We start from the raw sequence: 27,096 nt of genomic DNA, 5'->3' as shown, positions 1-27,096 counted from the left end.
TCCTATCTAGGTAGTTTTGGGCCCTGGCTTTGCTCAGTCTATCTTTCTGTCTGTGTTAGTGTTTTCATCTTGCTTCACCGTCATTATATGTTGGGGGCTGCCTATTGCTTTGGGGTCTGCTCTGGGGCAGTTTAGATTTCCCCTTTCTTTCTTTAGGCCTATTTAATTCTCCGGCTGTGTTCGAGGGGTCTAGGGCATCGTAGGAACCCCCCACGCCTACTGCTAGTTGTGTTGATAGGTTCAGGGGTCTGCAATCTGATAGTTGCCAACTTCTCTGGTTTTCTGGACTTAGCTTGTATTTCTGTTTTTGCCTCCTACGGTGACTCATTCATAACAGAATCACCCGCCATACCGCAGATCCTAGGGTAGTCAATAGCAGGAAAGAATTGTAAAAAAAAAAAAAAAGTGTGTATATTTTTTCCTCTATATCTCTGAGGCCGTAGGGGGAATTTTTTTTTCTCTCAATGGAGATAAAGCAATTGTCTGATCGTGTGGAGCAGCTCGCTGCGGAAGTGCGGGGAATTTCCGCCTACCTTGCTCATTCACATGCTGCTGAACCAAAGATTCCTACACCTGATGTATTTTTTGGGGATCGGTCTAAATTTTTGAATTTCAAAAATAATTGTAAATTATTTTTTGCCTTGAAGCCTAACTCGTCAGGGAGCTCCGCGCAGCAGGTTAAAATTGTCATCTCTTTGCTGCGTGGCGATCCCCAGGATTGGGCGTTTTCTTTGAAACCAGATGATCCTATTCTGACTAATGTGAACGCATTTTTTCAGGCCTTGGGGTTGTTGTATGACGAACCTAATGCCATTGATCAGGCTGAAAAGACCTTGCTGGCATTGAACCAGGGTCGTGATTCTGCAGAATTGTACTGTCAAAAGTGGGCAGTACTTACTGCCTGGAATGATAATGCCTTGGCTGCTCTCTTTCGGAAGGGTTTGTCAGAAGCCGTAAAAGATACTATGGTGGGATTTCCTGTTCCCTCTGGTCTTGACGATTCTATGTCATTAGCCATTCAGGTTGATCGGCGTTTGCGCGAACGCAAAGCTGCACGAGAGGTGTTGCCACCTGTTGAACAAATGTCTGAACCTATGCAATGTGATAGAGTTTTTTCCAGAGTGCAGCGTCAGGAGTTCAGAAGGCGTAATAAGTTGTGTTTTTTCTGTGGAGATGCCTCGCATATTATTTCTGTCTGTCCTAAACGAGAGAAACGCTTTGCACACACGTTTTCTGTTGGTGGTGTTCAACCTAAGTTTCTTCTGGCTATTACTCTGATCTGCTCCCTGTCCACATTTTCCGTCAAGACTTTTGTGGATTCGGGAGCAGCGCTAAACCTAATGGACTTGGATTTTGCTAAACGTTGTGGATTTCCGATGACACCTCTGCAGACGCCTATCCCTTTGAGGGGGATTGATGCTACTCCTTTGGCTAAAACTAAACCTCAGTTTTGGACCCAGGTGGTAATGCGGGTCGCCCCAGACCATCAAGAAAATTGCAGATTTTTGGTGTTGCATAATCTGCATGATACCATTGTTCTGGGGTTTCCCTGGTTACAAAGTCATAATCCAGTTTTGGATTGGAAATCTGTGTCTGTGGTGAGTTGGGGTTGTCGGTGTGCCTTTAGTGAGGCTCCGGTGTTTTCCACCTCTCCTCAGTCGCATGATGTTCCTGATTATTTGGCGGACTTTTATGATGTATTTAGTGAGAATGAGTCTGCGTCTCTGCCTCCTCATAGGAGTTATGACTGTGCAATTGAACTGAGCCCGGGGTGTAAATTTCCCAAGGGTCGGCTCTTCAATTTATCTGTACCCGAGCACGAGGCTATGCGATCCTATATTAAGGAGGCGTTGGAGAAGGGTCATATTAGACCATCCTCGTCACCCTTAGGTGTCGTTTTTTTTTTGTAGCCAAAAAGGATGGATCATTAAGGCCTTGTATTGATTATCGTGCCCTCAACAAAATTACTGTTAAATATCAGTATCCGTTACCCCTGATTTTTGATCTATTCTCCAGAGTTAAAGGTGCTTGCTGGTTTACCAAGCTTGACCTCAGGGGGGCGTATAATCTTATTCGCATTAAGCATGGGGATGAATGGAAGACGGCGTTTAATACTCCGGAGGGACATTTTGAGTACCTGGTGATGCCTTTTGGGCTCACTAATGCCCCTTCTGTCTTCCAGTGCTTCATGAACGATATTTTCCGAGATTTTGTCGATAAATTTTTGATTATCTATCTGGATGATATTTTGATCTTCTCCAAGGATTGGGATTCTCATGTGGAACATATTCGGACTGTGTTCTGGATCTTGAGGGAGAATTCCCTGTATGTCAAAGGATCTAAATGCCTTTTTGGAGTACAGAGGATTTCTTTTTTGGGATTTATTTTGTCCCCGTCAACTATTGAAATGGACCCGGCCAAGGTACAGGCCATTTACGATTGGGTTCAGCCCACTTCTTTGAAGGTCCTCCAGAAGTTTTTGGGTTTTGCTAATTTTTATCGGAAGTTTATAGCAAAATTTTCTAGTATTGCCAAGCCATTGACTGATTTGACTAAGAAGGGTGCTGATGTGTTAAATTGGTCTCCAGAGGCTGTTTCTTCCTTTCAGGAGCTGAAGCGAAGATTCACCTCCGCCCCGGTTTTGCGGCAACCTGATGTCTCACTTCCATTCCAGGTAGAGGTGGATGCTTCTGAGATTGGTGCAGGAGCTGTTTTGTCCCAAAAGGATCCTGTAACATCTAAAATGAATCCCTGTGCTTTCTTTTCCCGAAAGTTCTCTCCATCTGAACGTAACTATGATGTGGGGAATCGGGAACTGTTGGCCATGAAATGGGCATTTGAGGAGTGGAGACATTGGTTGGAGGTAGCTAAGCATCAAGTCGTGGTCCTCACTGACCACAAGAATTTGATTTACCTAGAGTCGGCTAAGCGCTTGAACCCTAGACAGGCTAGGTGGGCCTTGTTTTTTACACGTTTTGATTTTGTGGTTTCCTTTCTTCCTGGAACGAAGAATGTCAAGGCAGACGCCCTCTCTAGGAGCTTCTTTGCTGATTCTCCTGTGGTGACCAAGCCTGCTACCATCTTAGGTGAAGGGGTAGTTCTTTCTGCCATCTCGCCCGATTTGAGACGTGCTCTGGAAGAGTTCCAGGAGGACAAACCTGAGCGTTGTCCCAGTGGAAAGTTGTATGTTCCTGACCAGTGGAAGAAGAGAGTGATGTCTGAAGTTCATTGCTCTGCTTTGGCTGGTCATCCAGGTATTTTTGGTACTAGAGATCTGGTGAGTCGGTTTTTTTGGTGGCCCTCCTTGTCTCGTGATGTCAGGAATTTTGTGCAGTCCTGTGGGACCTGCTCCCGGTCTAAATCGTGTTCTCGCTCTAGTGGGTTGTTGATGCCTTTGCCTGTCCCCAAGAGGCCATGGACCCATATTTCAATGGATTTCATCTCTGATATGCCTGTCTCTCAAAGGATGACTGTTATTTGGGTGATTTGTGATAGGTTCTCTAAGATGGTTCATCTTGTACCACTCCCTAAGTTGCCGTCTTCCTCTGAGTTGGTGCCCCTGTTTTTACAACAGGTGGTTCGTTTGCACGGGATTCCTGAGAACATTGTATCTGTCAGAGGAGTCCAGTTTGTGTCTAGATTTTGGAGAACTTTCTGTTCCAGGCTGGGAATTCAGTTGTCCTTCTCCTCTGCTTTTCACCCTCAGACCAATGGGCAGACAGAGAGAACAAACCAGACCTTGGAGTCATATTTGAGATGTTTTACTTCTGCTGATCAGGATGATTGGGTTTCATTTTTGCCCTTGGCCGAATTTGCTTTAAATAATAGAGCAAGTTCTGCCACTTTGATGTCACCTTTTTTTTGTAACTTTGGGTTTCATCCTCGATTTTCTTCAGGGCAGGTGGAGCCCTCTGCCTGCCCAGGTGTTGACACTGTGGTGGAGAGAATGCACCAGATCTGGGACCAAGTGGTGGATAAGTTATCTCTCTCCCAGGAAAAGGCCCAGCGGTTTTCCAACCGACATAGGACCATTGGTCCCCAGTTTAAGGTTGGTGATATGGTGTGGTTGTCATCAAAAAATATTGCTATGGAGGTGGCTTCTCCTAAGTTTAAGCCTAGATTTATTGGACCTTACAAGATTGTGGAGATTATTAATCCGGTCTCTTTTCGTTTGGCTCTTCCTGTCACATTTAAAATCCATAATGTGTTCCATAAATCTTTGTTGAAGAGGTTTGTTGAACCTGTTGTTCCGGGGGTGGCACCTCCAGACCCTGTATTGGTTGAAGGTAACATGGAATATGAGGTAGAGAAAGTACTGGATTCCCGTCTGGCTAGACGGAGACTCCAGTATTTGGTTAAGTGGAAGGGTTATGGTCAGGAGGATAATTCCTGGGTCTCTGCCTCTGATATTCATGCCAAAAGATTGGTGCGTGCCTTTCATCGGGCTCACCCTGATCTCCCTGGTGGCGTGGTTGAGGGTTCGGTAACCCCTCCTCAAGGGGGAGGTACTGTTGTGAGTTCATTTTCCCCTTCAATACTGAGGCCCGAGGAACTCCCTCTTCTTGGGGGCTGCCTATTGCTTTGGGGTCTGCTCTGGGGCAGTTTAGATTTCCCCTTTCTTTCTTTAGGCCTATTTAATTCTCTGGCTGTGTTCGAGGGGTCTAGGGCATCGTAGGAACCCCCCACGGCTACTGCTAGTTGTGTTGATAGGTTCAGGGGTCTGCAATCTGATAGTTGCCAACTTCTCTGGTTTTCTGGACTTAGCTTGTATTTCTGTTTTTGCCTCCTACGTTGACTCATTCATAACATTCACCCAAGTGTACCTGGTCCCATGTTTTAGACTGAGTCCTTTCCCCTAAGACATCCGGCAAGGGAAGTCCGGCTAAATCCTCTGCTTCAGGTGCACAGATGGCCACTACCTCTTTAGGGCGCTCTCGGTAGGGCTTCAGCATATTCACGTGGAGCATGCGGATAACCCTGGGGTCGTCACAATCAGTGACATTATAGGATGTGTCGGCCATTTTCCCCACTTCCTGGTAGGGCCCCTTCCATGCAGCTTGAAACTTATTCTGCTTAGTGGGCTCTATCACCAGGGCCTTCTGTCCTATTTCCAAAGTGCGCTCTCTGGCCCTCCGATCTTACCATATGCGCTGGCGCCACTGGGTCGCCTGCGTGTTCTCACGTACAGCCTGAGTCAGCTCCTGTAGGCGGTCCCGGAATTCCAGCACATAGGTTACAATAGGTACCCCTTCTACGAGGCCCTCCCCTTCCCAGTGTTCCAGCACTAAGTCTAGGGGTCCCCTTACCCGTCTCCCGTATACCAACTCGAACAGGGAGAACCCCGTGGATTCTTGGGGCACCTCCCAATAGGCAAACAGGAGGTGTGGCAAGAATTTCTCCCAGTCCCTGTATGTCCTGGTAAAAGTCCCAATGAGCTCTTTTAATGTCCCGTTAAAGCCCATTGGTTTGCGGGTGGTACGGAGCGCTTCTAATGGACTTTACGCCACACAGCTTCCATAGTTGGTTGGTCACCTCTGCTGTAAACTGGGTACCCTGGTCCGAGATAATCTCCCGGGGAAATCCAACCCGTGAGAACACCTGGAGCAGGGAGGCCGCCACCGTCTCTGCCAGTATGTTAGGTAACGCAACCGCCTCTGGATACCGTGTGGCATAATCTACCACTGTCAATATATACTTTTTCCCTGACGGACTGGGTTTGGCTAACGGCCCTATCAGATCGACCGCTTCTCAGCTAATTGGTTCCTCCACAATGGAGAGGGGGCGTAATTTGGCCTTGCATCGATCCCCCCCTCTTGCCAATGCGCCTGCAACTGTCACAGGTCTGGCAGTACTGACAAACATCATAGGTTACCCCCGGCCAAAAGAAGTTTTGTGTCAGACGATGCCTGATGCGACTGACGCCGAAGTGCCCGGCTAAGGGTATGTCATGAGAGATTCGGAGTAGCTCCTGCCTATACTTCTTGGGAATTACCAGCTGTCGTTTTATAGTGGGGCTCGTCCCTGTGTGGTGCTGCTCTGTGATCCGGTAGAGGAGTCCATGTTTCCATACAAACTGTTCCCCTTCCAGTACTCCTCTCCCCTCCTGTGCCTTCCCACGATATCCCTCTAATGAAGGATCTTCAAGTAACTCCCTCTTAAATTCATCTGGGGTGGCCCAAGAAATGTGTCTGGCTATGGGAATACGTGTAGGGCTGGGATATCTTACCTGGGCCTCCTCTGAGTGTGATTCCGCCTCCGCAGCTCGAGCTTGTCTCCGTGTGGTCACAGGATATGTCTCAGCCAGAGGGGCCACCGAGAATGCAGACAGTATGGGCCCCAAGTCATTTCCCAGCAAGACAGCAGGCAAATCCTCCATCAAGCCGACCTCAACAAGGCCATCCCCGACTCCCCAGTTCAGGTGAATCCTGGCAGTGGGCATTCGATGTATGGCTCCCCCTGCTACACGGACTGCCATTGTCCGGTCCGTCTTCTCTTGGTCCCAGACGAGATGAAGCTTCACAAGGGTCAAAGTTGCTCCGGAATCTCTTAGTCCCTGCATACGTTTCCCATTAACCCACACGACCTGTCGATGCTGTTGTTGATTATCTGCCCGGGCTGCCTGCACGGGGTCTACTTCATGCAGCACTTCCTCCATCTCTTCCACCCCTTGGTTAGTCGTAGCCCCCAATGCCGGGTCAGCTTCGCCTTGGTAGCAGTGTACAGCAGCCCGGCTGAAGGTAGCTGTTCCCGCCTTTGGCCACTGGGTATGCTGAGTCCGGTTGGGACATTGTCTTTGCAGGTGGCCCAGCTGACGGCAGGTGTGGCATCGCGCCCCAGGGGGACTGTGGTAGGCCGGGTTTCTAGCTGGTCCCCCTACAATCTTCGGTGGTTTGGGGCCCTCCAGGTCCATGGGCAGGCCCCTAGTGACCATCTTTGATCCGGACAACTGCGGCCTCCTGGCATCATGATGTTCATCGGCCAGACGAGCGGCTTCCTCAAGAGTCGTTGGCCTCCTGTCCCGAAGCCATTCCTGTGTCTCAGGGGTTTGTCCATTAAAGAATCGTTCTAACAAGAAGAGCTGGAGTACGTCCTCCTTAGTGGTTGCTTGGCTCCCTTGTACCCACTGTAGCAGTGACCGCCGTAATTTACAGGCCCATTCAGCGTGGGTATCGGTTACGCATTTTATAAGTCGGCGGAACTTTTGGCGGTATGCCTCTGGTGCCAGCGCATACTGGACCAAGATCACTTCTTTGATCCGCTCATAGTCCATACAGTCCTCATCAGGTACCGTGTGATAGGCGTCCGCTGCCCGGCCGGTCAGCTTGCTGGCCAAAATCTGAACCCGTTCCTCCGGCTTTACTTGATGAAGGGGACACTGCCGCTCAAAGTCCTGCAGAAAGCCATCAATGTCTTCCTCTGCCTCCCCCAACTGTCGGAAGGCATTATACTGGATCTTTTTGTGGCTTACTGTTGAAGGTACCTGGTGGAAGGCCAGAGCTCCCCCTGTTCGCTGACTCTCCTCTCTCCGCTCTGCCATCTCCATCTTGGCCAGCTCCACTTTGGTCCGCTCTGCCATCTCCATCTTGGCTAGCTCTATCCTGGTCCGCTCGGCCATCTTTTCCTTCAGATCAGTACGCACATCAGCCATCACCTCTCGTATAATCTCTACCGCAGGGTTTGGGCCATAGAATGCCAATCCGTTCTTTACCTCCCTCTGGAATTCGGTCTCCTCCACATTCACATTGGGGGGCGCTGCACTGTCGTGTTCCATGATGGCTGCTATCATAATCCGCTTTTGTTTTGTTGCTGGCGATCAACCCTCGGGCTTCCACCAGATCTTTTAATGTAGTCCTCTTTAACTTCTGGTAATTATTTTCCATTCATTCCCTTCCTCCTGTAGAAGGGGTATCAAATCCCGCTGCTGCCACCAGTGTAACGGGGTCTACCCAAGCTGGGGTACCTCTTTCAGTACCGCCTCGTGTTTTTGGAGGTCCACTCTGCATTGGCTGGAGTCTGAATGAATGACACTGGCTGGAATTCCTTGGTTACATCGGCGCATATAAAAGATCACTGCTTCTCCACGTATTTCCAGTCTGACAACACTTTACTCTCAGAACACAGAATATATCACACAGATACAGAGGCCCGGCCAATAGAATAGCGGCAGGCCAGACATGCATTACAAAAGCCGCAGGTGGCCGGAGCCTGCCGATGTTTACTGTGGGAATTACAAAGGTGGGGGGAGGGCGGACGCTGATGCATTAGGGACATGCATCTCACATAGAACCTATTATACATACATATAACTGCACAACATATTCTGGGTGCTGAGTGATTCTGTAACACGTATCAATTGAGTTGTCAATCAAGTTTACTGTGTGTTGGGATATTTATTGCCAGGTATTTAAAATGAGTTACAACAGGCAGGGGAGATAACGTTCCAAGGTGATCTATGGGACCGTGGAAGAGAGGCATCAAAGCGGATTTATCCCAGTTTATATATAATCCCGAATAATTACTAAATTTGTCTCTTGTGGCAATCACATGTGGTAACGTTTCTTCTGTGTCATCCATGAATATCACCATGTCTTCAGCTATATCTATACCCTTAATGACCGGAGTGGATCTTATACGTATTGCCAGTGCTTCGATCGCTAGAGCAAAGAGGGCTGGGGAGAGAGGACACCCCGGACGTGTTCCCCTTGCCAAAGAGAATGATTCGGAAACAGAGTTATTATTATTCGGGCTTTTGGTTTCATGCACATTGTGCCTATCCACTTCTGAAATTTAGAACCAAAACCATATTTTTGTAAAGGTGCGGATAGGAAGGACCACTTAAGAGAATCGCAGGTCTTAGCATCGTCTAACAAGGCCGAGGCCCACTTATTATCTGACACCAGGGAGCTGTACTGAACCACCAACTGGACTCTCCTAATATTCATAGACGTATTCTTCCCGAGCATGAAACCGGTCTGGTCTGGATGTTTTATTTCAAGTATCACGGAATTCAGTCCAGTGGTCAGGATCTTAGTGAAGATCTTATAGTCCACATTTACCAGCGATATGAGGTGGTATGATCCACAGTCAAGGGGGTCTTTCTGCTCTTTCTTAAGAATTATTATATTTGTCTCCTAAAAGGAGTCTGAAAACAACGAAAGAGACTGAAAAGATGTCCAGTAATCATACATTTTTTAAATAATTATCATACAAGTAATTATGAATAAAATTAAATTAAAAGTGGGAGAGGCCAATGCCATGGAATAGAAAACTCTATAAAGTGCAAATGCATATCAAACGGTGCAGCAATGGCAAATTGAATAAAATAAAGTGCGGTGCAATAGGAGAGCTACATAGGAGCTATACTCCAACAAAGTGACGAAGGTACGCCAAAACGCACGTCGGGGCTGGCACATCCCAGGGACTTCAGCAGCATAAGAGGTGCAGCACTGTGCTTTTATTTTCCACTCCATTTTTTTGCCTCTAGTAATTTTTACACGCTCACTTTGTTGAAGCATAGCTCCTATGTAGCTCTCCTATTGCACCGCACTTTATTTTATTCAATTTGCTATTGCTGCACCGTTTCATATGCATTTGCACTTTATAGAGTTTTGTCTGAGTTTTATATGTTTTGTCACATATTTAAGTAGTGATTAAGCACTGGCACTTTATTTATTTATTGTACCTCTTGCATTATGTTTCATGCATTCAGACATGATATTGAACAATTCTGTCCCTGGTAGTGCCTATTCCATGGCATTGGCCTCTTGCCCTTTTAATTTAATTCATATTTACTTGTATGATAATTATTTAATGAAGTTATGATTACTGGACATCTTTTCCATCTCTTTTGTTGTTTTGATTATATTATCCGAGTTGTCTTTGTACTGTCCATGTGTGCAACTATTTTACTTTAGTTCAGTGATGTTAACATTGCACTTTTCCTTGAGATATTTTAATCATAAAAGGAGTCTGGTAGAGAGCCTCTCTCCCAAGTTTCCCGAAACACCTTTAGGAGGAGTGGCGCCAAAACATCTCGATACTTCCTGTACATTTCTATGGGAAACCCATCCGGCCCAGGTGCTTTCCCAGAGGCTAGATCCGCAATGCTCCATTTATTTCCTCTATAGTAAAGTCTGCATCCAAAAAGGCTTGTTGAGTAGGGCCTAACGTGGGGAAACGCCACATCTGATAAGTATTCAAGACATTCCAAAGTGCTGAAACTACCTTTGGATAATGTTTTATAGTAATCATGGAAACACTGGAGTATGTCATCAGCTGTGGTTACTATCGAATTATCAGGCTTTCGAATTTGAAGTATGGTATCAGATGTGTTGTGCTGGCGCACTGTAAATGCCAGTCATTTGCTGGACTGATTCTCCAGTTCAAAAATATGACTGACGTGTAAAGAATAGTTTACGTTTCGATTTGGTATCCATATAATGAGTATATAATCTATAGGAGTTCAACCACGCAATTGTATTTTCATTTGTCTGGTTAGCTATATAAGTTGCCTCCGAATCCCTCAGGCGCCTCGCCATTTCATCATCCTCCTGTCACGTCTCCGACAGATTTGGGGCCTGCTGTTCCGGTCGCAGCCACTAGGAGGCGCCGGGCCGCCACTTTGCCGTCAGACTCGGGGACGGCTGTTCCTGCCTCGGCCACTGGGAGGCGCCGTGGTTCTATTACGTCGCCGTCAGACTCAGGGCCTATGGTCCCAGCTTTAGCCACTAGGAGGCGCCGGTCTGTCACGTCACCGTTGGATTCGAGGCCTGCTGTTCCGGTCACGGCCACTAGGAGGCGCCAGACCGCCACTTCACTGTCAGACTCGGGGACAGCTGTTCCTGCCTCGGCCACTGGGAGGCGCCGTGGTCCGCCCGTGAGTTATGGTGGTGACAGAGAAGTGGCTCCTGCGCAGGCATCTGGTGGGCGCAGGCTCCGCCCCTCTGTCAGTCATCAGGGGGTTACTGCAACTCCATCTGGCCTGGTCCTGGGGGCGGCCCTAATGACATCACCAGTCCAGGAACCTGTGAGGGATGACCTGATCCCTCAAATACCTTGGGACTGGTCTTGCAAGCCGCTGGATATATTCTTGGTTCCCCTGTGTGTTACTTAGTGATTGATTTCTGTTTGACTCTGACTTCAGCCTGGATTTCTGACCCCTCTATTGCCTGACGATTCTGTACTTCTGCTACTCTCCTGGTTTGTGACCTTGGCCTGGATATTCCGACTCTGCTACTTCCTAACGATTCTGTACCTCTGCCGCCCTCCTGGTTTTTGACTCTGACCTTGGCCTGAATTTGACTCTGCTATTGCCTGCCGTTTTTGTACTTCACTCTGACGACCGTCCTGCTCTGGTCGTTGCTCCTATTCAGACAGTACCTCCTGGGCTCTGTTGTAAATCCAGATCCCTGTATAGGGGTAAAGGGTATCAGTGTTTCTCGGGGTGTTGCCTGGCTGCAGCCCAGAACCGCAGACGGACGTTACATTATATCCGGCCATAAAATTAACTGCTGCTTGTGTATATACCCAACATATACAAAAGCAGTCTCCCTGAACTTTTTTTTTCTTCTTCTGACTGAGCTGATTTTTAGCCTGAACACCTGTTGCAGTGCACAGCCTGGAAGATCTCTCTCATTTTCTTGGACAACTATGCGGCAGTCTGGAGTCTTCAGGGAGAGAGCTGCACCTCAGAGATCCATGCTCCTGGCACGTCGACCTCTGGGCAACTACTCTGGCTATGGTTGCCCAGGCGCTCAGGTATTGCCCGCAGATGCGGCCAAAGTTTTATTACCCATTTCAGTTTCATGTGGTCAGAAATCGCTGTGTTTAAACGCGTATGTGGATAGTGGCTCTGAAGGAAATTTTATGGATTCCTTGACTGCTAGGAATCTGGGTGTAACTCTACTAAAACTTAATGCCCCTATTAAAACCACGGCTATTAATGGCACGTCCATTATTCAGGAGGGGGCTAAGTTTGTTACTGCCAAGGTTGCTATGTCTGTGGGAGCCTTACACACTGAGCTGGTGTCATTTTTTGTGATGGACATTATCCTCTGCAGTTATTCTGGGTATGCCATGGCTACGCCAGCACAATCCTGTCATCGACTGGCACTTGGGTGACGTTGTACGCTGGAGCCCACAGTGTCAGGAAAATTGCATGTCCTTGGCAGTAAACCAAGTTAAGGTTAAAAACCCCCACATACCATTTGCTTTCAGAGATTTTGAGGATGTCTTTTCTATTGTAGAATCTGAAAAGCTACCCCCTCACAGAGAGTATGATTGCCCTATTGATCTGATTCCGGATGCCCGTCTCCCTAAGGGAAGAATATTTAATCTCTCTGGTCCAGAGCGTCAGGCCATGAATGACTATATTGCAGATAGCCTAAGAAAAGGGTTTATCAGACCGTCCATTTCTCCAGTTGGGGCCGGGTTCTTCTTTGTGGAGAAGAAAGATGGTGGTCTCAGACCCTGCATTGATTATCGGGAGTTGAATGCAATCACTATAAAGAACCAGTATCCGCTTCCACTCATCCCTGATCTTTTTAGTCAGCTAACAGGAGCCCGTTGGTTTACTAAACTTGACCTCTGGGGGGCATATAATCTGGTCCGCATAAGAAAGGGATATGAGTGGAAAACGGCCTTCAATACACCCCTTGGCCATTTTGAGTACCTGGTTATGCCGTTCGGACTCAGCAACGCACCTGCCGTATTCCAGCACTTTGTTAATGATATTTTTAGAGACATTTGTGGGGTGTATGTCGTGGTGTATTTAGATGACATTCTGATTTACTCTGCTGACCCTGTGACACACTCTCAACACGTCTGTTCTGTGCTACAAAGACTACGTGAACACTCCTTGTTTGCAAAACTGGAGAAATGTGTCTTTTTTGCTGAGGAGGTACAGTTTTTAGGATACATGGTTTCAGGTAAAGGCTTCCGCATGGATCCTGCCAAGGTCCAGCCTATTAAGGCTTGGGTGCAACCAAAATCGCTGAAAGCGCTGCAGCGATTTTTGGGGTTCGCTAATTATTACCGCAAGTTTATTAGAGGTTTCTCAGAGATTGCCAAGCCACTCACGGATCTGACCCGGAAAGGGGCGGACGTGGCCAACTGGAATCCTGAGGCAATTCAGGAGTTTTCTACGTTAAAAGAGAGTTTTGTGGCCAACCCAGTTTTGGTTCAGCCGGATCTGGACCGTCCATTTATTGTGGAGGTGGATGCCTCTGAAGTCGGAGTGGGAGCAGTGCTATCACAAGGCACTACATCCCTCACTCAGCTTCGTCCATGTGCGTTTTTTTCCCGCAAAATTCTCTCCCACGGAGAAAAACTATGATATTGGGAATCGGGAACTATTGGCAATTAAATGGGCCTTCGAGGAATGGCGTCACTTCCTCGAGGGCGCCAAACACAAGATCACGGTAATTACCGATCATAAGAACCTGACATACCTAGAATCAGCAAAAAGGTTAAATCCTAGACAAGCAAGGTGGGCATTGTTTTTCTCTAGGTTTAGTTTTATAATCACCTTCCGCCCTGGTACAAAAAATGTGAGGGCCGATGCCCTCTCTCGCAGTTTCTGCCCCTCACAAGCCGAGGACTGTGAACCAGTTCCGATATTGGCCACTGGGATCGTTGTGTCCGCAGTGTCATTGGACCTTCTGGAGGAGATCCGTAAATCCCCAGAACAAGCCACTGACACTACGCCACCCAACAAATTGTTCGTTCCGCCTGCGTTTCGCCTACAAGTGCTTAGAGAATCACATGACTCTGTCTTAGCAGGCCATCCTGGTCTCAATAATACCGCCAGATTGATAACTAGGAATTTTTGGTGGCCGACGGTGGTTAAGGACTGCAAAGATTATGTCTTAGCATGTGAGGTCTGTGCCCGCGCCAAGTCCTCCCATACTCGCCCTGCCGGCTGGCTCCAGTCCTTGCCTATCCCCGAGAGTCCATGGACCCACATCTCCATGGACTTCATTACGGACCTACCGTCCTCAGATGGAAAGACGTGTATCTGGGTGGTGGTGGACAGGTTCAGTAAACAATGTCATTTTGTCCCCCTGTCGGGGTTACCTAACTCGGAAACGTTGAGTAAACTGTTTATTGTACATGTGGTACGTTTACACGGTGCCCCGGTCAATATTGTGTCTGACAGGGGTACCCAATTCGTGTCAAAGTTCTGGAGGGCGTTCTGTAAACGCATTGGTATTGAGCTATCTTTTTCCTCGGCTTACCACCCTGAAACCAATGGGCAAACCGAACGTGTCAACCAGGCTCTGGAGCAATACCTTCGTTGCTACATCTCAGAACACCAGTCCGATTGGGCAGAACATCTGCCACTGGCCGAGTTTGCCCTAAACAATCAGTATCAGGACTCCATTAAGTCTACCCCCTTTTTCTGCAACCACGGGCTGCATCCGCGCTTTGGCTCATTCTCGGCCAGAATGTCGGAGCTTCCTGGGGTAGAGAAAAATATACATCGTTTAAAAACCATTTGGTCTGAGGTAAACTCTAACTTGAAAGGGGCCCGGGTTAGACAGACCTCAGCAGCGAACAAACGGCGATCCAAAGGACCGCACCTGGGAGTTGGAGACAAAGTTTGGCTCTCCACCAAAAACATCAAGCTTAAAGTACCGTCTGCCAAACTGGGTCCCAGATTTATTGGTCCATACGAGATTATAGAGGTGATTAACCCGGTGGCCTTCCGTTTAAAACTCCCTCAGTCTTTCAAATTACCCAATGTCTTCCACAAGTCTCTCCTCAAGTTGTACCGCTCCCCAATTCACCCTGTCCCGTCCCCTCCTCCTCCCGTTTCGGTCGGAGGGTCCTTGGAGTATGAAGTCCAGGGTGTCCTTGACTCCCGCCTTGTAAGAGGGTCCGTACAGTATCTGGTACACTGGAGGGGCTACGGCCCGGAGGAGAGGTCCTGGGTCCCTGCGCGGGACATCCATGCAAAAGCACTAATAAGAAGGTTTCACCTCCTTCACCCTGACAAACCAGGTTTTGAGGGTCCGGAGGCCCCTCTTGGAAAGGGGGGTACTGTCACGTCTCCGACAGATTTGGGGCCTGCTGTTCCGGTCGCAGCCACTAGGAGGCGCTGGGCCGCCACTTTGCCGTCAGACTCGGGGACGGCTGTTCCTGCCTCGGCCACTGGGAGGCGCCGTGGTTCTATTACGTCGCCGTCAGACTCAGGGCCTATGGTCCCAGCTTTAGCCACTAGGAGGCGCCGGTCTGTCAAGTCACCGTTGGATTCGAGGCCTGCTGTTCCGGTCACGGCCACTAGGAGGCGCCAGACCGCCACTTCACTGTCAGACTCGGGGACAGCTGTTCCTGCCTCGGCCACTGGGAGGCGCCGTTGTCCGCCCGTGAGTTATGGTGGTGACAGAGAAGTGGCTCCTGCGCAGGCATCTGGTGGGCGCAGGCTCCGCCCCTCTGTCAGTCATCAGGGGGTTACTGCAACTCCATCTGGCCTGGTCCTGGGGGCGGCCCTAATGACATCACCAGTCCAGGAACCTGTGAGGGATGACCTGATCCCTCAAATACCTTGGGACTGGTCTTGCAAGCCGCCGGATATATTCTTGGTTCCCCTGTGTGTTACTTAGTGATTGATTTCTGTTTGACTCTGACCTCAGCCTGGATTTCTGACCCCTCTTTTGCCTGACTATTCTGTACTTCTGCTACTCTCCTGGTTTGTGACCTTGGCCTGGATATTCTGACTCTGCTACTTCCTAAAGATTCTGTACCTCTGCTGCCCTCCTGGTTTTTGACTCTGACCTTGGCCTGAAATTGACTCTGCTATTGCCTGCCGTTTTTGTACTTCACTCTGACGACCGTCCTGCTCTGGCCGCTGCTCCTATTCAGACAGCGCCTCCTGGGCTCTGTTGTAAATCCAGATCCCTGTATAGGGGTAAAGGGTATCAGTGTTTCTCGGGGTGTTGCCTGGCTGCAGCCCAGAACCGCAGATGGACGTTACACCTCCCTTGATGTCGTCCGCTTAATATAAGAAACTGTAGAGGACAAACATCCCCCTAAATATGCCTTAAGGGCATCCCAGAACAAATTAACATTTTGGGGTTCAGAGTGAGACAAAATGAAGCAGTCCAACTGGTCCAGGGTTCTGTCATTGAGGCCTATCAAATTCAGCCAAGATGGGTTTAGCTTCCCAAATATACCGTGACTTGCCTGGCCGAATCTGAGTTTAAGTATTATTGGACTATGGTCTGAAATACCCGTTCCCATACTCCACATTCAATCCCAGCCAATTTTGCGTTGAAAAAGTCAAACAGCGCTCCTTCCTTTCTGAACTCTGCCATGCGCCCAAACAGTCGTTTACCCCCACACATGGGATATCAGCGTACTCAGGACAAATTGCACAATACCTTTCGGGGTCCAATTTCTTCTGTTTCCCTTGGGAAAATAAAACAAATTGGACCTCAATTAATGTTTTTGTGAAAAAAAGTTAAATATTCTTTTTTTTTTAAACATTAAGTTCTCCATCCCCTGGAGTGTACTAGTTTAGTTCTCCATCTTGTACTGTGTTGTGGTTTATTTCTCCATCACCAAGCGCCCTGGAAGCCTTGGGGATTGCAAGACTTGTGGAGCAGCCCCTTCCCCGACTGCCCGTACAGCCACCACAGTCACCCAGTGCCCAGTCATCTAGCTGTCACTCCCCTGTCCATGCTTGCTCATCCTGGTGTCGGTGGTGAAATGCACCCTGGCAGACATAGAATTTTTCAGGGAGCGGGTGATGTCGTCTGCGACTTGTTGCTGTAGCGCAGGCACAGCTTTCTTAGAGAAGTAATAGTGACTGGGCAGTGGTATTGGGGAGGCTGAGACGGCCATCAGATTTTGGAAAACCGTCTGCATCCATAAGGTGGAAAGGCTGCATTTCCGTGGCTATTAGATTGGAGTGGCCATGCAATAATCACAGAGGTCACAAGCAGTGAGTCATCCTGTCAAGGTAGCTATTTAGGGAGGGCTAAATTAACCCTTCACGGTTGACCAAGTGATTTCCAAATTAATCCACAGAGTGTTGCTAGCAACTGGGAATGACCAGACGGAGATGTATGCCTCTGTATGGGAGGAATAAAGGAGATCGCTAACCCCGTTTATTTTGTCACCTCTTTTTATAGTATTTTGCTTAATTATGAAAAGTACTCAGCTACCAATAACATCGTCGTGACACATACACTTTATAAGCCAATAGTATTGCAGGAGATAATCGGAATATGTCCCTCGTTGCGTGAGGTAGAGAATAGAACAATAGCGCATTCTTCAGGGTCTCATATCTCCTATCTTGTTCGGACTGGGGCAGTCTGGTTTCATAACAACCGTGAACTTTCGCCTAGTTGCAAAACTTAACTCGTAAACTAAAAAATGACGTCGCAAGCACAAAAATGGAGTCAGGAGAACAAGATGTCCCGTACATCTGAATACTGTACTTCACAATACAGAAACAAGCGCAGTGATCTTAGTAGCGAATAGCTCTCAGCTGGCCCCTAGCGTCCAGACAATGACACGATTGGGCGACGAATCATCCGAGGAGGCTGCAGGCTGCTCACAATAATTACTTCTCAGAAAAGTAACAGTGAGCGTATGTCTTATCCACATCCAGATTACAACCCATGGAATATGCGTATATCCCGCTGTACGATCACTGCTAATGCCACGATAACCCTACACTCCTTGCTGCCAACAACCCTGTTTTAACCCAATAAATAAACACAGGCTGATTGGACGCCGTTCTTCTTATGAGGTTCACACCGTCAGGCTCTTCCATCCCCTCTCCCTCAGAGTAGCAGTCATATACCGGCCCCCAGGCTCATCCACCCACTTCCTTGACCACTTTTATGCATTGCACCTACACTTCATGTCCTCAGAATTGACAACCCTTATCATGGGAGACTTCAACAGCTCCACCACCCCAACCTTCTGTCTCTAGTCAATTCTCGTGGCCTCTCACAACTTTCACACTCTGAGACACACAACGACCGTAACACCCCTGATCTGGATTTTGTTCTGCTCAGTTCAATCTCCTACCTAGATGACTCACCTCTGACCCTTTATCCCCCATGAAACTAGGAGTATAACCACAACTTAGACATTTTTAGGTGCTCCATAATAACACATGTTTAGGGCAGCCTATCATGTTCCCTGTAACGCGGCCTTCCAAGCTGGGGTACCTCTTTCAGTACCACCCCGTGTTTTCGGAGGTCCGCTGTGTTGGCTGGAGTCTGAATGAATGACGCTGGCTGGAATTCCTCTGAGTGCATGGGCGCATATAAAAGATCACTTGCTTCTCCATGTATTTCCAGTCTGACAACACTTTACTCTCAGGACACAGAATATATCACACAGATACAGAGGGCCGGCCAATAGACAAGCGTCAGGCCAGACATGCATTACAAAAGCAGCAGGTGGCCGGAGCCTGCGTATGTTTACTGTGGGAATTACAAAGGTAGGGAGAGGGCGGACACTGCTGATACATTGGGGACATGCATCTCACATGGAACCTATTATATATACATATAACTGCACAACATATTCTGGGTGCTGAGTGGTTCTGTAACACGTAACACGGCTCCCCTTTTCAGCGGCGCGATCGGCATACACAGTCTGATCCTCAACGGATCGGTTTGGGGATGACCGAAGTTTATGGGGTTGGTACAAGTTCCGTTTGTCGACTTAGTCCATCGGCGTTACCGTTTTGTTTGCCGGGTCTGTGGTGGGTGGTGAAGTTCAGAGGTTGTAGGGCTAAACTCCACCGCAGCAATCTGGCGTTGTCTCCGGAGACTCGATTAAGCCAGACTTGGGGATTATGGTCCGTTAGGAGGGAAAACTGTCGTCCATACAAATATGGTTGCAACTTCTTGAGTGCCCATACTACCGCCAGGCACTCCTTCTCGATAGGCGCATACCTTACTTCACGGGGCAGTAGTTTCCGACTCAGGTAAGCTACCGGGTGTTCTTGGCCGTCCGGCCCGACTTGGCTCAGTACTGCCCCCAATCCAGACTTAGAAGCGTCTGTGTGAACAAGGAAACGTTTAGTTGGATCGGGTGCGGCCAATACAGGGGTATTGGTGAGGGCGTCCTTTAGTTGGCGGAAGGCTTCCTCACACTATGAGGTCCAGGTTACCTGGCGAGGTTGGTTCTTACGGGTCAAATCAGTGAGGGACTTGGCTACGCTGCTGTAATTGGGAACGAATTTCCTGTAATACCCCGCTGTCCCTAGAAACGCCATGACCTGGGTTTTAGTGCGTGGGATGGGTCATTTGGCTATGGCCTCAATCTTGGCTGGTTCTGGTCGCTGTTTCCCACTTCCCACCCAATGCCTTAAATACTGAACCTCTGCTTTGCCCACGTGACACTTGTTTGGGTTCAGGGTGATTCCGGCCTGGTGGATCCTGTCCAATACTGTCTCTAGGTGATTTAGATGGTCTTCCCATGTCGCACTGTAGATGGCGATGTCGTCCAGGTAGGCACAAGCATAGTCCTGGAGACCATCCAGAAGCCGGTCAGCCAACCTTTGGAATGTCACCGGGGCATTCTTCATCCCGAATGGCATAACTCGAAACTGGAATAAGCCGAACGGGGTGACAAATGCCGACTTGGGAATAGCGTCAGGACTAAGGGGAATCTGCCAGTAGCCTTTGCATAGATCGATGGTGGTCAAATACTTTGCCCCCGCCAGCCGGTCTAACAACTCATCCACACGCGGCATGGGATATGCATCTGTCACTGTTTTCTCATTGAGCTTACGATAGTCTACACAAAACCGTGTAGTCCCATCCTTCTTGGGCACTAACACTACGGGGGATGCCCAGGGACTATCTGACTCTTCAATGACCCCTAAACGCAGCATCTCTTGAATCTCTTGACGCATCCCTATCAGATCGACCGCTACTCGGCTAAATGGTTCCTCCACAATGGGGAGGGGGCGTAATTTGGCCTTGCATAGATCCCCCCTCTTGCCAATGCGCTGACAACTGTCACAGGTCTGGCAGTACTGATGAACATCATAGGTTACCCCCGGCCAAAAGAAGTTTTGTGTCAGACGATGCCTGGTGCGACTGACGCCGAAGTGCCCGGCTAAGGGTATATCATGAGAGATTCGCAGTAGCTCCTGCCTATATTTCTTGGGAACTAACAGCTGTCGTTTTATAGTGGGGCTCGTCCCTGTGTAGTGCTGCTCTGTGATCTGGTAGAGGAGTCCCTGCTTCCATACAAACTGTTCCCCTTCCAGTACTCCTCTCCCCTCCTGTGCCTTCCCACGATATCCCTCTAATGAAGGATCCTCAAGTAACTCCCTCTTAAATTCATCTGGGGTGGCCCAAGAAATGTGTCTGGCTATGGGAATACGTGCAGGGCTGGGATGTCTTACCTGGGCCTCCTCTGAGTGTGATTCCGCCTCCGCAGCTCGAGCTTGTCTCCGGGTGGTCACAGGATAGGTCTCAGCCAGAGGGGCCACCGAGAATGCTGACAACATGGGCCCCAAGTCATTTCCCAGCAAGACGTCTGCAGGCAAATCCTCCATCAAGCTGACCTCAACAAGGCCATCCCCGGCTCCCCAGTTCAGGCGAATCCTGGCAGTGGATAGTCGATGTATGGCTCCCCCTGCTACACGTACTGTCACTGTCCGGTCCGTCTTCTCTTGGTCCCGGACGAGATGAGGCTTCACAAGGGTGAAAGTTGCTCCGGAATCTCTTAGTCCCTGCATACGTTTCCCATTAACCCACACGACCTGTCGATGCTGTTGTCGATTATCTGCCCGGGCTGCCTACACGGGGTCTATTTCATGCAGCACTTCCTCCATCTCTTCCACCCCTTGGTTAGTCATAGCCCCCAATGCCGGGTCAGCTTCGCCTTGGTAGCAGTGTACAGCAGCCCGGCTGAAGGTAGCTGTTCCCGCCTTTGGCCACTGGGTATGCTGAGTCCGGTTGGGACATTGTCTTTGCAGGTGGCCCAGCTGACGGCAGGTGTGGCATCGCGCCCCAGGGGGACTGTGGTAGGCCGGGTTTCTAGCAGGTCCCCCTACAATCTTCGGTGGTTTGGGGCCCTCCAGGTCCATGGGCGGGACCCTAGTGACGATCTTTGATCCGGACAACAGCGGCCTCCTGGCATCATGATGTTCATCGGCCAGACGAGCGGCTTCATCAAGATTCGTTGGCCGCCTGTCCCGAAGCCATTCCTGTGTCTCCGGGGTTAGTCCATTAAAGAATCGTTCTAACAAGAAAAGCTGGAGGACGTCCTCCTTAGTGGTTGCTTGGCTCCCTTGTACCCACTGTTGCAGTGACCGCTGTAATTTACAGGCCCATTCAGCGTGGGTATCGGTTACGCGTTTTATAAGTCCGCAGAACTTTTGGCGATAGGCCTCTGGTGTCAGCGCATACCTGGCCAAGATCACTTCTTTGATCCGCTCATAGTCCATACAGTCCTCATCAGGTACCGTGTGATAGGCGTCTGCTGCCCGGCCTGTCAGCTTGCTGGCCAGAATCTGAACCCGTTCCTCCGGCTTCACTTGATGAAGGGCACACTGCCGCTCAAAGTCCTGCAGAAAGCCATCAATGTCTTCCTCTGCCTCCCCCAACTGTTGGAAAAATGAAAAAAGCATATATAGAATGGGAGGAATAGGGCTAAGTGACAGCACATGTGAAAAAGACTTGGGTATACTAATAGATCACAGACTGAATATGAGTCAACAGTGTGATGCAGCAGCAAAAAAGGCAAATGCAATTCTAGGATGTATTAACAGAAGCATACAGTCTAGATCACGTGAAGTCATTATTTCCCTCTACTCCTCTTTGGTCAGACCTCATCTGGAATATTGTGTCCAGTATTGGGCACCACATTTTAAAAAAGACATCAACAAACTGGAGCAAGTTCAGAAAAGAGCGACCAGAATGGTGACCGGTCTGCAAACCCTGTCTTATGAGGAAAGGTTGCAGGATTTGGGAATGTTTAGTTTGCAAAAGAGAAGACTGAGAGGAGACTTAATAGCTGTCTACAAATATCTAAAGGGCTGTCACATTGTAGAAGGATCAACTTTATTCTCATTTGCACAAGGAAAGACTAGAAGCAATGGGATGAAACTGAATGGGAGGAGACACAGATTAGATATTAGAAAAAACTTTTTGACAGTTAGAGTGATCAATGAGTGGAACAGGCTGCCACGAGAAGTGGTGAGTTCTCCTTCAATGGAAGTCTTCAAACAGAGGCTGGACAGACATCTGACTGGGATGATTTAGCGAATCCTGCTTTGAGCAGGGGGCTGGACCAGATGGCCCAGGAGGTCCCTTCCAACTCTACGATTCTATGATGGCTGCTATCAAATCCGCTTTTGTTTTGTTGCTGGCGATCAACCCTTGGGCTTCCACCAGATCTTTTAATGTAGTCCTCTTTAACTTCTGGTAGTTGTTTTCCATTCATTCCTTTCCTCCTGTAGAAGGGGTATCATATCCCAACGCTGCCACGAATGTAACGGGGTCTACCAAGCTGGGGTACCTCTTTCAGTACCACCCCGTGTTTTCGGAGGTCCGCTCTGCGTTGGCTGGAGTCTGAATGAATGACGCTGGCTGGAAATCCTTGGTTACATGGGCGCATATAAAAGATCACTGCTTCTCCATGTATTTCCAGTCTGACAACACTTTACTCACAGGACACAGAATATATCACACAGATACAGAGGGCAGGCCAGTAGAAAAGCGGCAGGCCAGACATGCATTACAAAAGCCGCAGGTGGCCGGAGCCTGCCGATGTTTACTGTGGGAATTACAAAGGTGGGGGGAGGACGGACAAAAGGAGAATATCGTGTCCCCTCTGCCCAGGGGCGCAGCCTGTGGGCTGATACATTAAGGACTTGCATCTCACATAGACCCTATTATACATACATATAACTGCACAACATATTCTGGGTGCTGAGTGGTTCTGTAACATGTAACATCCACCAAGGTTCAGTTGTAGGACTGGGAACTATGCTAAGAGGGCACACACACACTGTTAGTGACGGCGGAACGCACTAAATATAAAATAATAGAAAGTGCATTCGCTGCCTGGGGTCCACCGTGCAGAGGTGTTAAACTGCTGCTATATAATGGCAGACGCACAATATGGCGGTATATCGCACACGGGTTGAACGTCACCCGGTGTGCACTGGGCGTACTGTTAACTTCACAGAGACGCCTTAGACATAAACCTAAGTACTGAGCCTGTTGGACTCACAGGTCTCAGAAATGCACGCATGGTATATGGTCACAGGACTAGGGCCGAAGGCAGAGGGACAGAGTCAGTCTAGACCTACCGTGCGTGCGGCGTCGCTACCGCGGATGCCCACAGGTGCTGCAGACTGCAGCACGGCTACTGACACAGCCGCTATACGACAGAACCCAGGAGGGGCGCACTGTCGGACGCTAGTTACTGTAGGTGAAGATATGCACTGTGGCCTGTAGCGTGCCACTGACTCTGACTAAGTCCCTATACACACATGTAATATGAGAGGGTGGGGAATCTTAATGAGTCATTCGCAGGTTCTTGCATCCATCATCATTCACACAGGTAGCAAGTAGAGTCTATACTAGCGCATTGCCGAGTGGCCATGCGAACCTTTTATAGCTGGGACATTCCGGAAGCTTCCAGATCCCTGAGATGGACCAATCAGATCATGAGAAGGACCTGAGCATGTGACTCCCGATCTCCAATGGGAGATCGTCTCGTGAGCATGCCCAGTAGCGCGAGTTGAGGACTTAGCCTCTGAAGTGGCGTGCTGCTCAGCAGCCTGCACTGCTATTGCTGGCACAGAGGTGGCAGCAACAGCCAGACCCACAGAGATGGTCTGAGCAGGGCGTCTGGAATGCTGGGATTGCTGTGCAGGCTCCTGAGTGGTTGGTGGAGAATGGGAGACCGCTGAATGCAAGGCTCTGGATTCCTGCTGTGCAGTTGCAGGAACCCGACGCCTAACACGCAAGCTCCCTTCCTTTTAAAAGGACCGCCAACATCAACCTAAGGTATTCCCAACCTATAGCTGGGTCACACACCTTCTTTTTAAGGCTTCTCCTCATATATGGAGATGCCTGAGCTACGTTGTTAGCTTGCTAGTTGTCAAGTTACCCAGGTCCGCCTGTCTGCCCTGTACTCGTCTGTTCGTACCTGTTTGTGCTCTTCTGTCCATCAGCAGGTCCAGATCGCACCTTCCAAGCCTATCTACCGTAATACCCAGTCCAGCCCGCACCTGCCAGTGCTTTTCTGTTCCTCAGCCGGTCCCATCTGCACCCATGGTTCCAGTGTCCCTACATTCCTTACCTGTATTCTTCATCCCTCATTCGGGTCATAACAGCCTAGCCGCTGTAGGTGTCAGCTGCCACCTTCTATAGGTCAGCCATGGAGTAGCACCTGGTGCCACCTCTTTGTCCCTTCTTAGGTTGCAGTTTTCATCTGCTGCCACCTATTCGAGTTCGGATTTGGTAGGCCACCTAGTTACACCCCTCCAGGCTTTCCGAGGGATACGGCAAAGCGGTTCCACCACCTTGCCTATTTGTCTACATCTGCTGGGTTGGTTGTAGTGGAAGAGGTGTCGGTGTCACGGGTATGTCAGGGGTGAATGACAGTCATCCTGGATCCGGATATAGAAGGTAATTGCAATTAATCAGGCACCATCTTGATCTTTGTATCTCTTTTGTGGAGCGATATCCCCCTTCCTTTAGGACCTAACGGTTACCTCCACCTTCTGCTGCTAATTAGACACCTTTGCTGAAGATTTATTTTCATTCCGTGTCTGCATCATGTTGCTGGTGATAGCTCTTACTTGTCTCTGTCTAGTTGGAAGTTCTAACAGTCGGTTAGTGACTTCTCAGAAGACTCTTGGAGGGTTGCTGGCATGACATCTCAGTGGTCTTTTCAAGTTAAGCGTTCCCCTTGTTCGGCTACCCTCTCAGTCTTTAGCTGTAGTGGGGACTGACTAGTGCATTCTCTGTCCTCTCCCTAACCAGGGACGGGCAGGGATTAGGTTCCTGCTCGTCGATAGGTGCAGAACCTATATAGGGACTTTTAGGGCAGACAGGATGATTTTAGATCTGCCTAGGGGTCTCCACTCCCCTCTTCCCTAGTGTTTGGGCTTCCCACCCCCTCTCCCATTGTTATGCACTTACTCCAGTCGCTCCCCGCTATACTAGTTATACTCTAGTGAAATTGATGCCACTTTATTGGTGTTTGCCACTATTTTTTGAAAATGTGAACACTCCTGGGTGGGTCTCCATCGTGGGCGTTGCCTGTAGCAGTAGGCCTCCGGCACCGTCAGGCCTCCACTTCCTTGGACTCAACTACTCGCGTTACTATCCTTAAATTCTTCTGACAATGGTAGTCTAGGAAACTGATATTTGTGCCACCTGAGTGTGGCTCAGCATGAAAGCAGGTAGTGTTGCATGTGGTATCAGGGCTCCCAGCACAGGAGGCCTACACCGATCCCCACCCACCTCGTCTTACGGTGACATTCGCCTACACCGATCCCTCACCCACCTCGTCTTACGGTGACATTCGCCTACACCGATCCCTCACCCACCTCGTCTTACGGTGACGTTCGCCTACACCGATCCCTCACCCACCTCGTCTTACGGTGACATTCGCCTACACCGATCCCTCACCCACCTCGTCTTACGGTGACATTCGCCTACACCGATCCCTCACCCACCTCGTCTTACGGTGACGTTCGCCTACACCGATCCCTCACCCACCTCGTCTTACGGTGACATTCGCCTACACCGATCCCTCACCCACCTCGTCTTACGGTGACATTCGCCTACACCGATCCCTCACCCACCTCGTCTTACGGTGACATTCGCCTACACCGATCCCTCACCCACCTCGTCTTACGGTGACATTCGCCTACACCGATCCCTCACCCACCTCGTCTTACGGTGACGTTCGCCTACACCCATCCCTCACCCACCTTGTCTTACTGTGACGTTCAGTTGAAAGCTGTAAATTCTGTCCCAGGCCCCCCGATACCTCATGCCTGGCTGATTGCTGCAGTGCCATGCTACACTTTGTACTGTGGGCGAATTGAGGCCACTTTCCTGGTGTCTGGTCACTCATTTGATGTGTTTTGGCCGCATTTGGGGCCGTTATAAGGTGTTGTGCATGCGTTTGTTTTTACCTCCCATTGAGCTAAATGGCGCTCAGTTATGTTCAGTGAATATTGCAAAATCGGCGATTGGAATCCGAACATTGAAATATTCGCTCATCTCTAGTGCTGACTACAACTCTCATCAGCGTCGCCTGGCCTTGCAGACTCTAGGGACATCTGGCGAGGATCATGACCGTTATAGTCAGCACCCGCCGCCTGGGAATAGCGCTGCTACACGGATGTCATCAGTGTGCCCGTGTGCAACAACAGTTCCTCCATGGTGCCGGGGAATAAAGGACACGTCTCCACTTTTTTCACACACACACAATCCGTGTGATAAAATTGACATGTGCGATCACCATAGAAACCATTGGGTGGGCACGTGTCCGTATTTGTGAAGCTTAGGCCTGTTTCACACTTCAGTTTTTTGGCGTCAGTCAAAATCCGTCAATTTCGGAAAAAAACGGATCCGCCAAAAAAGGTGCGGATCCGTTTTTTTCCCTCATAGACTTACATTAGTGGCGGATCTTGACTGACGGTCGTCCGTCACACCCATTTTTTTGACGGATCCGCCAAAATTTTACCCTCTCCCGGGTGGATGAGACGGACTCTGCAACGTTTTTTTTTTGTTGCTATTTTTAACTGCGAATGCCCGGAAACTGCTCCGGGAACATTTTTAATCCTGACTGCCGTTCCGGGAGCGGGAAAAAGTCTCTCTCTGGTCACGGGTTCCTTTAAAATTCAACCTTCGCCGGATCCCTCAAAACAATGGTCCGGTGGCACACGTTGCTGTCAAAACGCTGACGGATCCGTTTTCCGCCATTTTCGCGGATTACAACCGATCTGAAAAACTTATGTGTGAAACAGGCCTTAGAAAACGGAGGTGTGAATGGGACCATTGCTGGACACATCCTTCTGACTGGAGATGTGTGCAGTACATGGTAGTGACTAATTCTGGGGGCCCTTGTGCTGGGGGCCCACAC

At 49.2% G+C, this 27,096-nt stretch overlaps 1 protein-coding gene across 2 annotated transcripts in view; it reads left to right on the top strand.

Moving 5' to 3' along the window:
* The window catches only part of LOC141060323 (cytochrome P450 11B, mitochondrial-like), a 78,752-nt gene that overhangs the window by 8,077 nt on the left and 43,579 nt on the right, over positions 1–27,096 (top strand). Inside the window, exon 1 of one of the 2 annotated variants that reach the window (XM_073556520.1) lies at positions 11,628–11,757. The exons of the other annotated variant lie outside the window; for it this stretch is intronic. Coding sequence (XP_073412621.1) covers positions 11,738–11,757 — 20 coding nt within the window. The 5' untranslated portion in view covers positions 11,628–11,737. Of the gene's footprint in view, positions 1–11,627; positions 11,758–27,096 lie in introns of those variants that run through there. 2 annotated transcript variants of the gene reach the window in all.

The sequence above is a fragment of the Dendrobates tinctorius genome, unplaced genomic scaffold (genome assembly GCF_039654945.1).
Source record: "Dendrobates tinctorius isolate UK_male_01 unplaced genomic scaffold, ASM3965494v1 ptg000235l, whole genome shotgun sequence".
Taxonomy (NCBI): Eukaryota; Metazoa; Chordata; class Amphibia; order Anura; family Dendrobatidae; genus Dendrobates; species Dendrobates tinctorius.
This window is presented reverse-complemented; position numbering and strand designations above follow the sequence as displayed.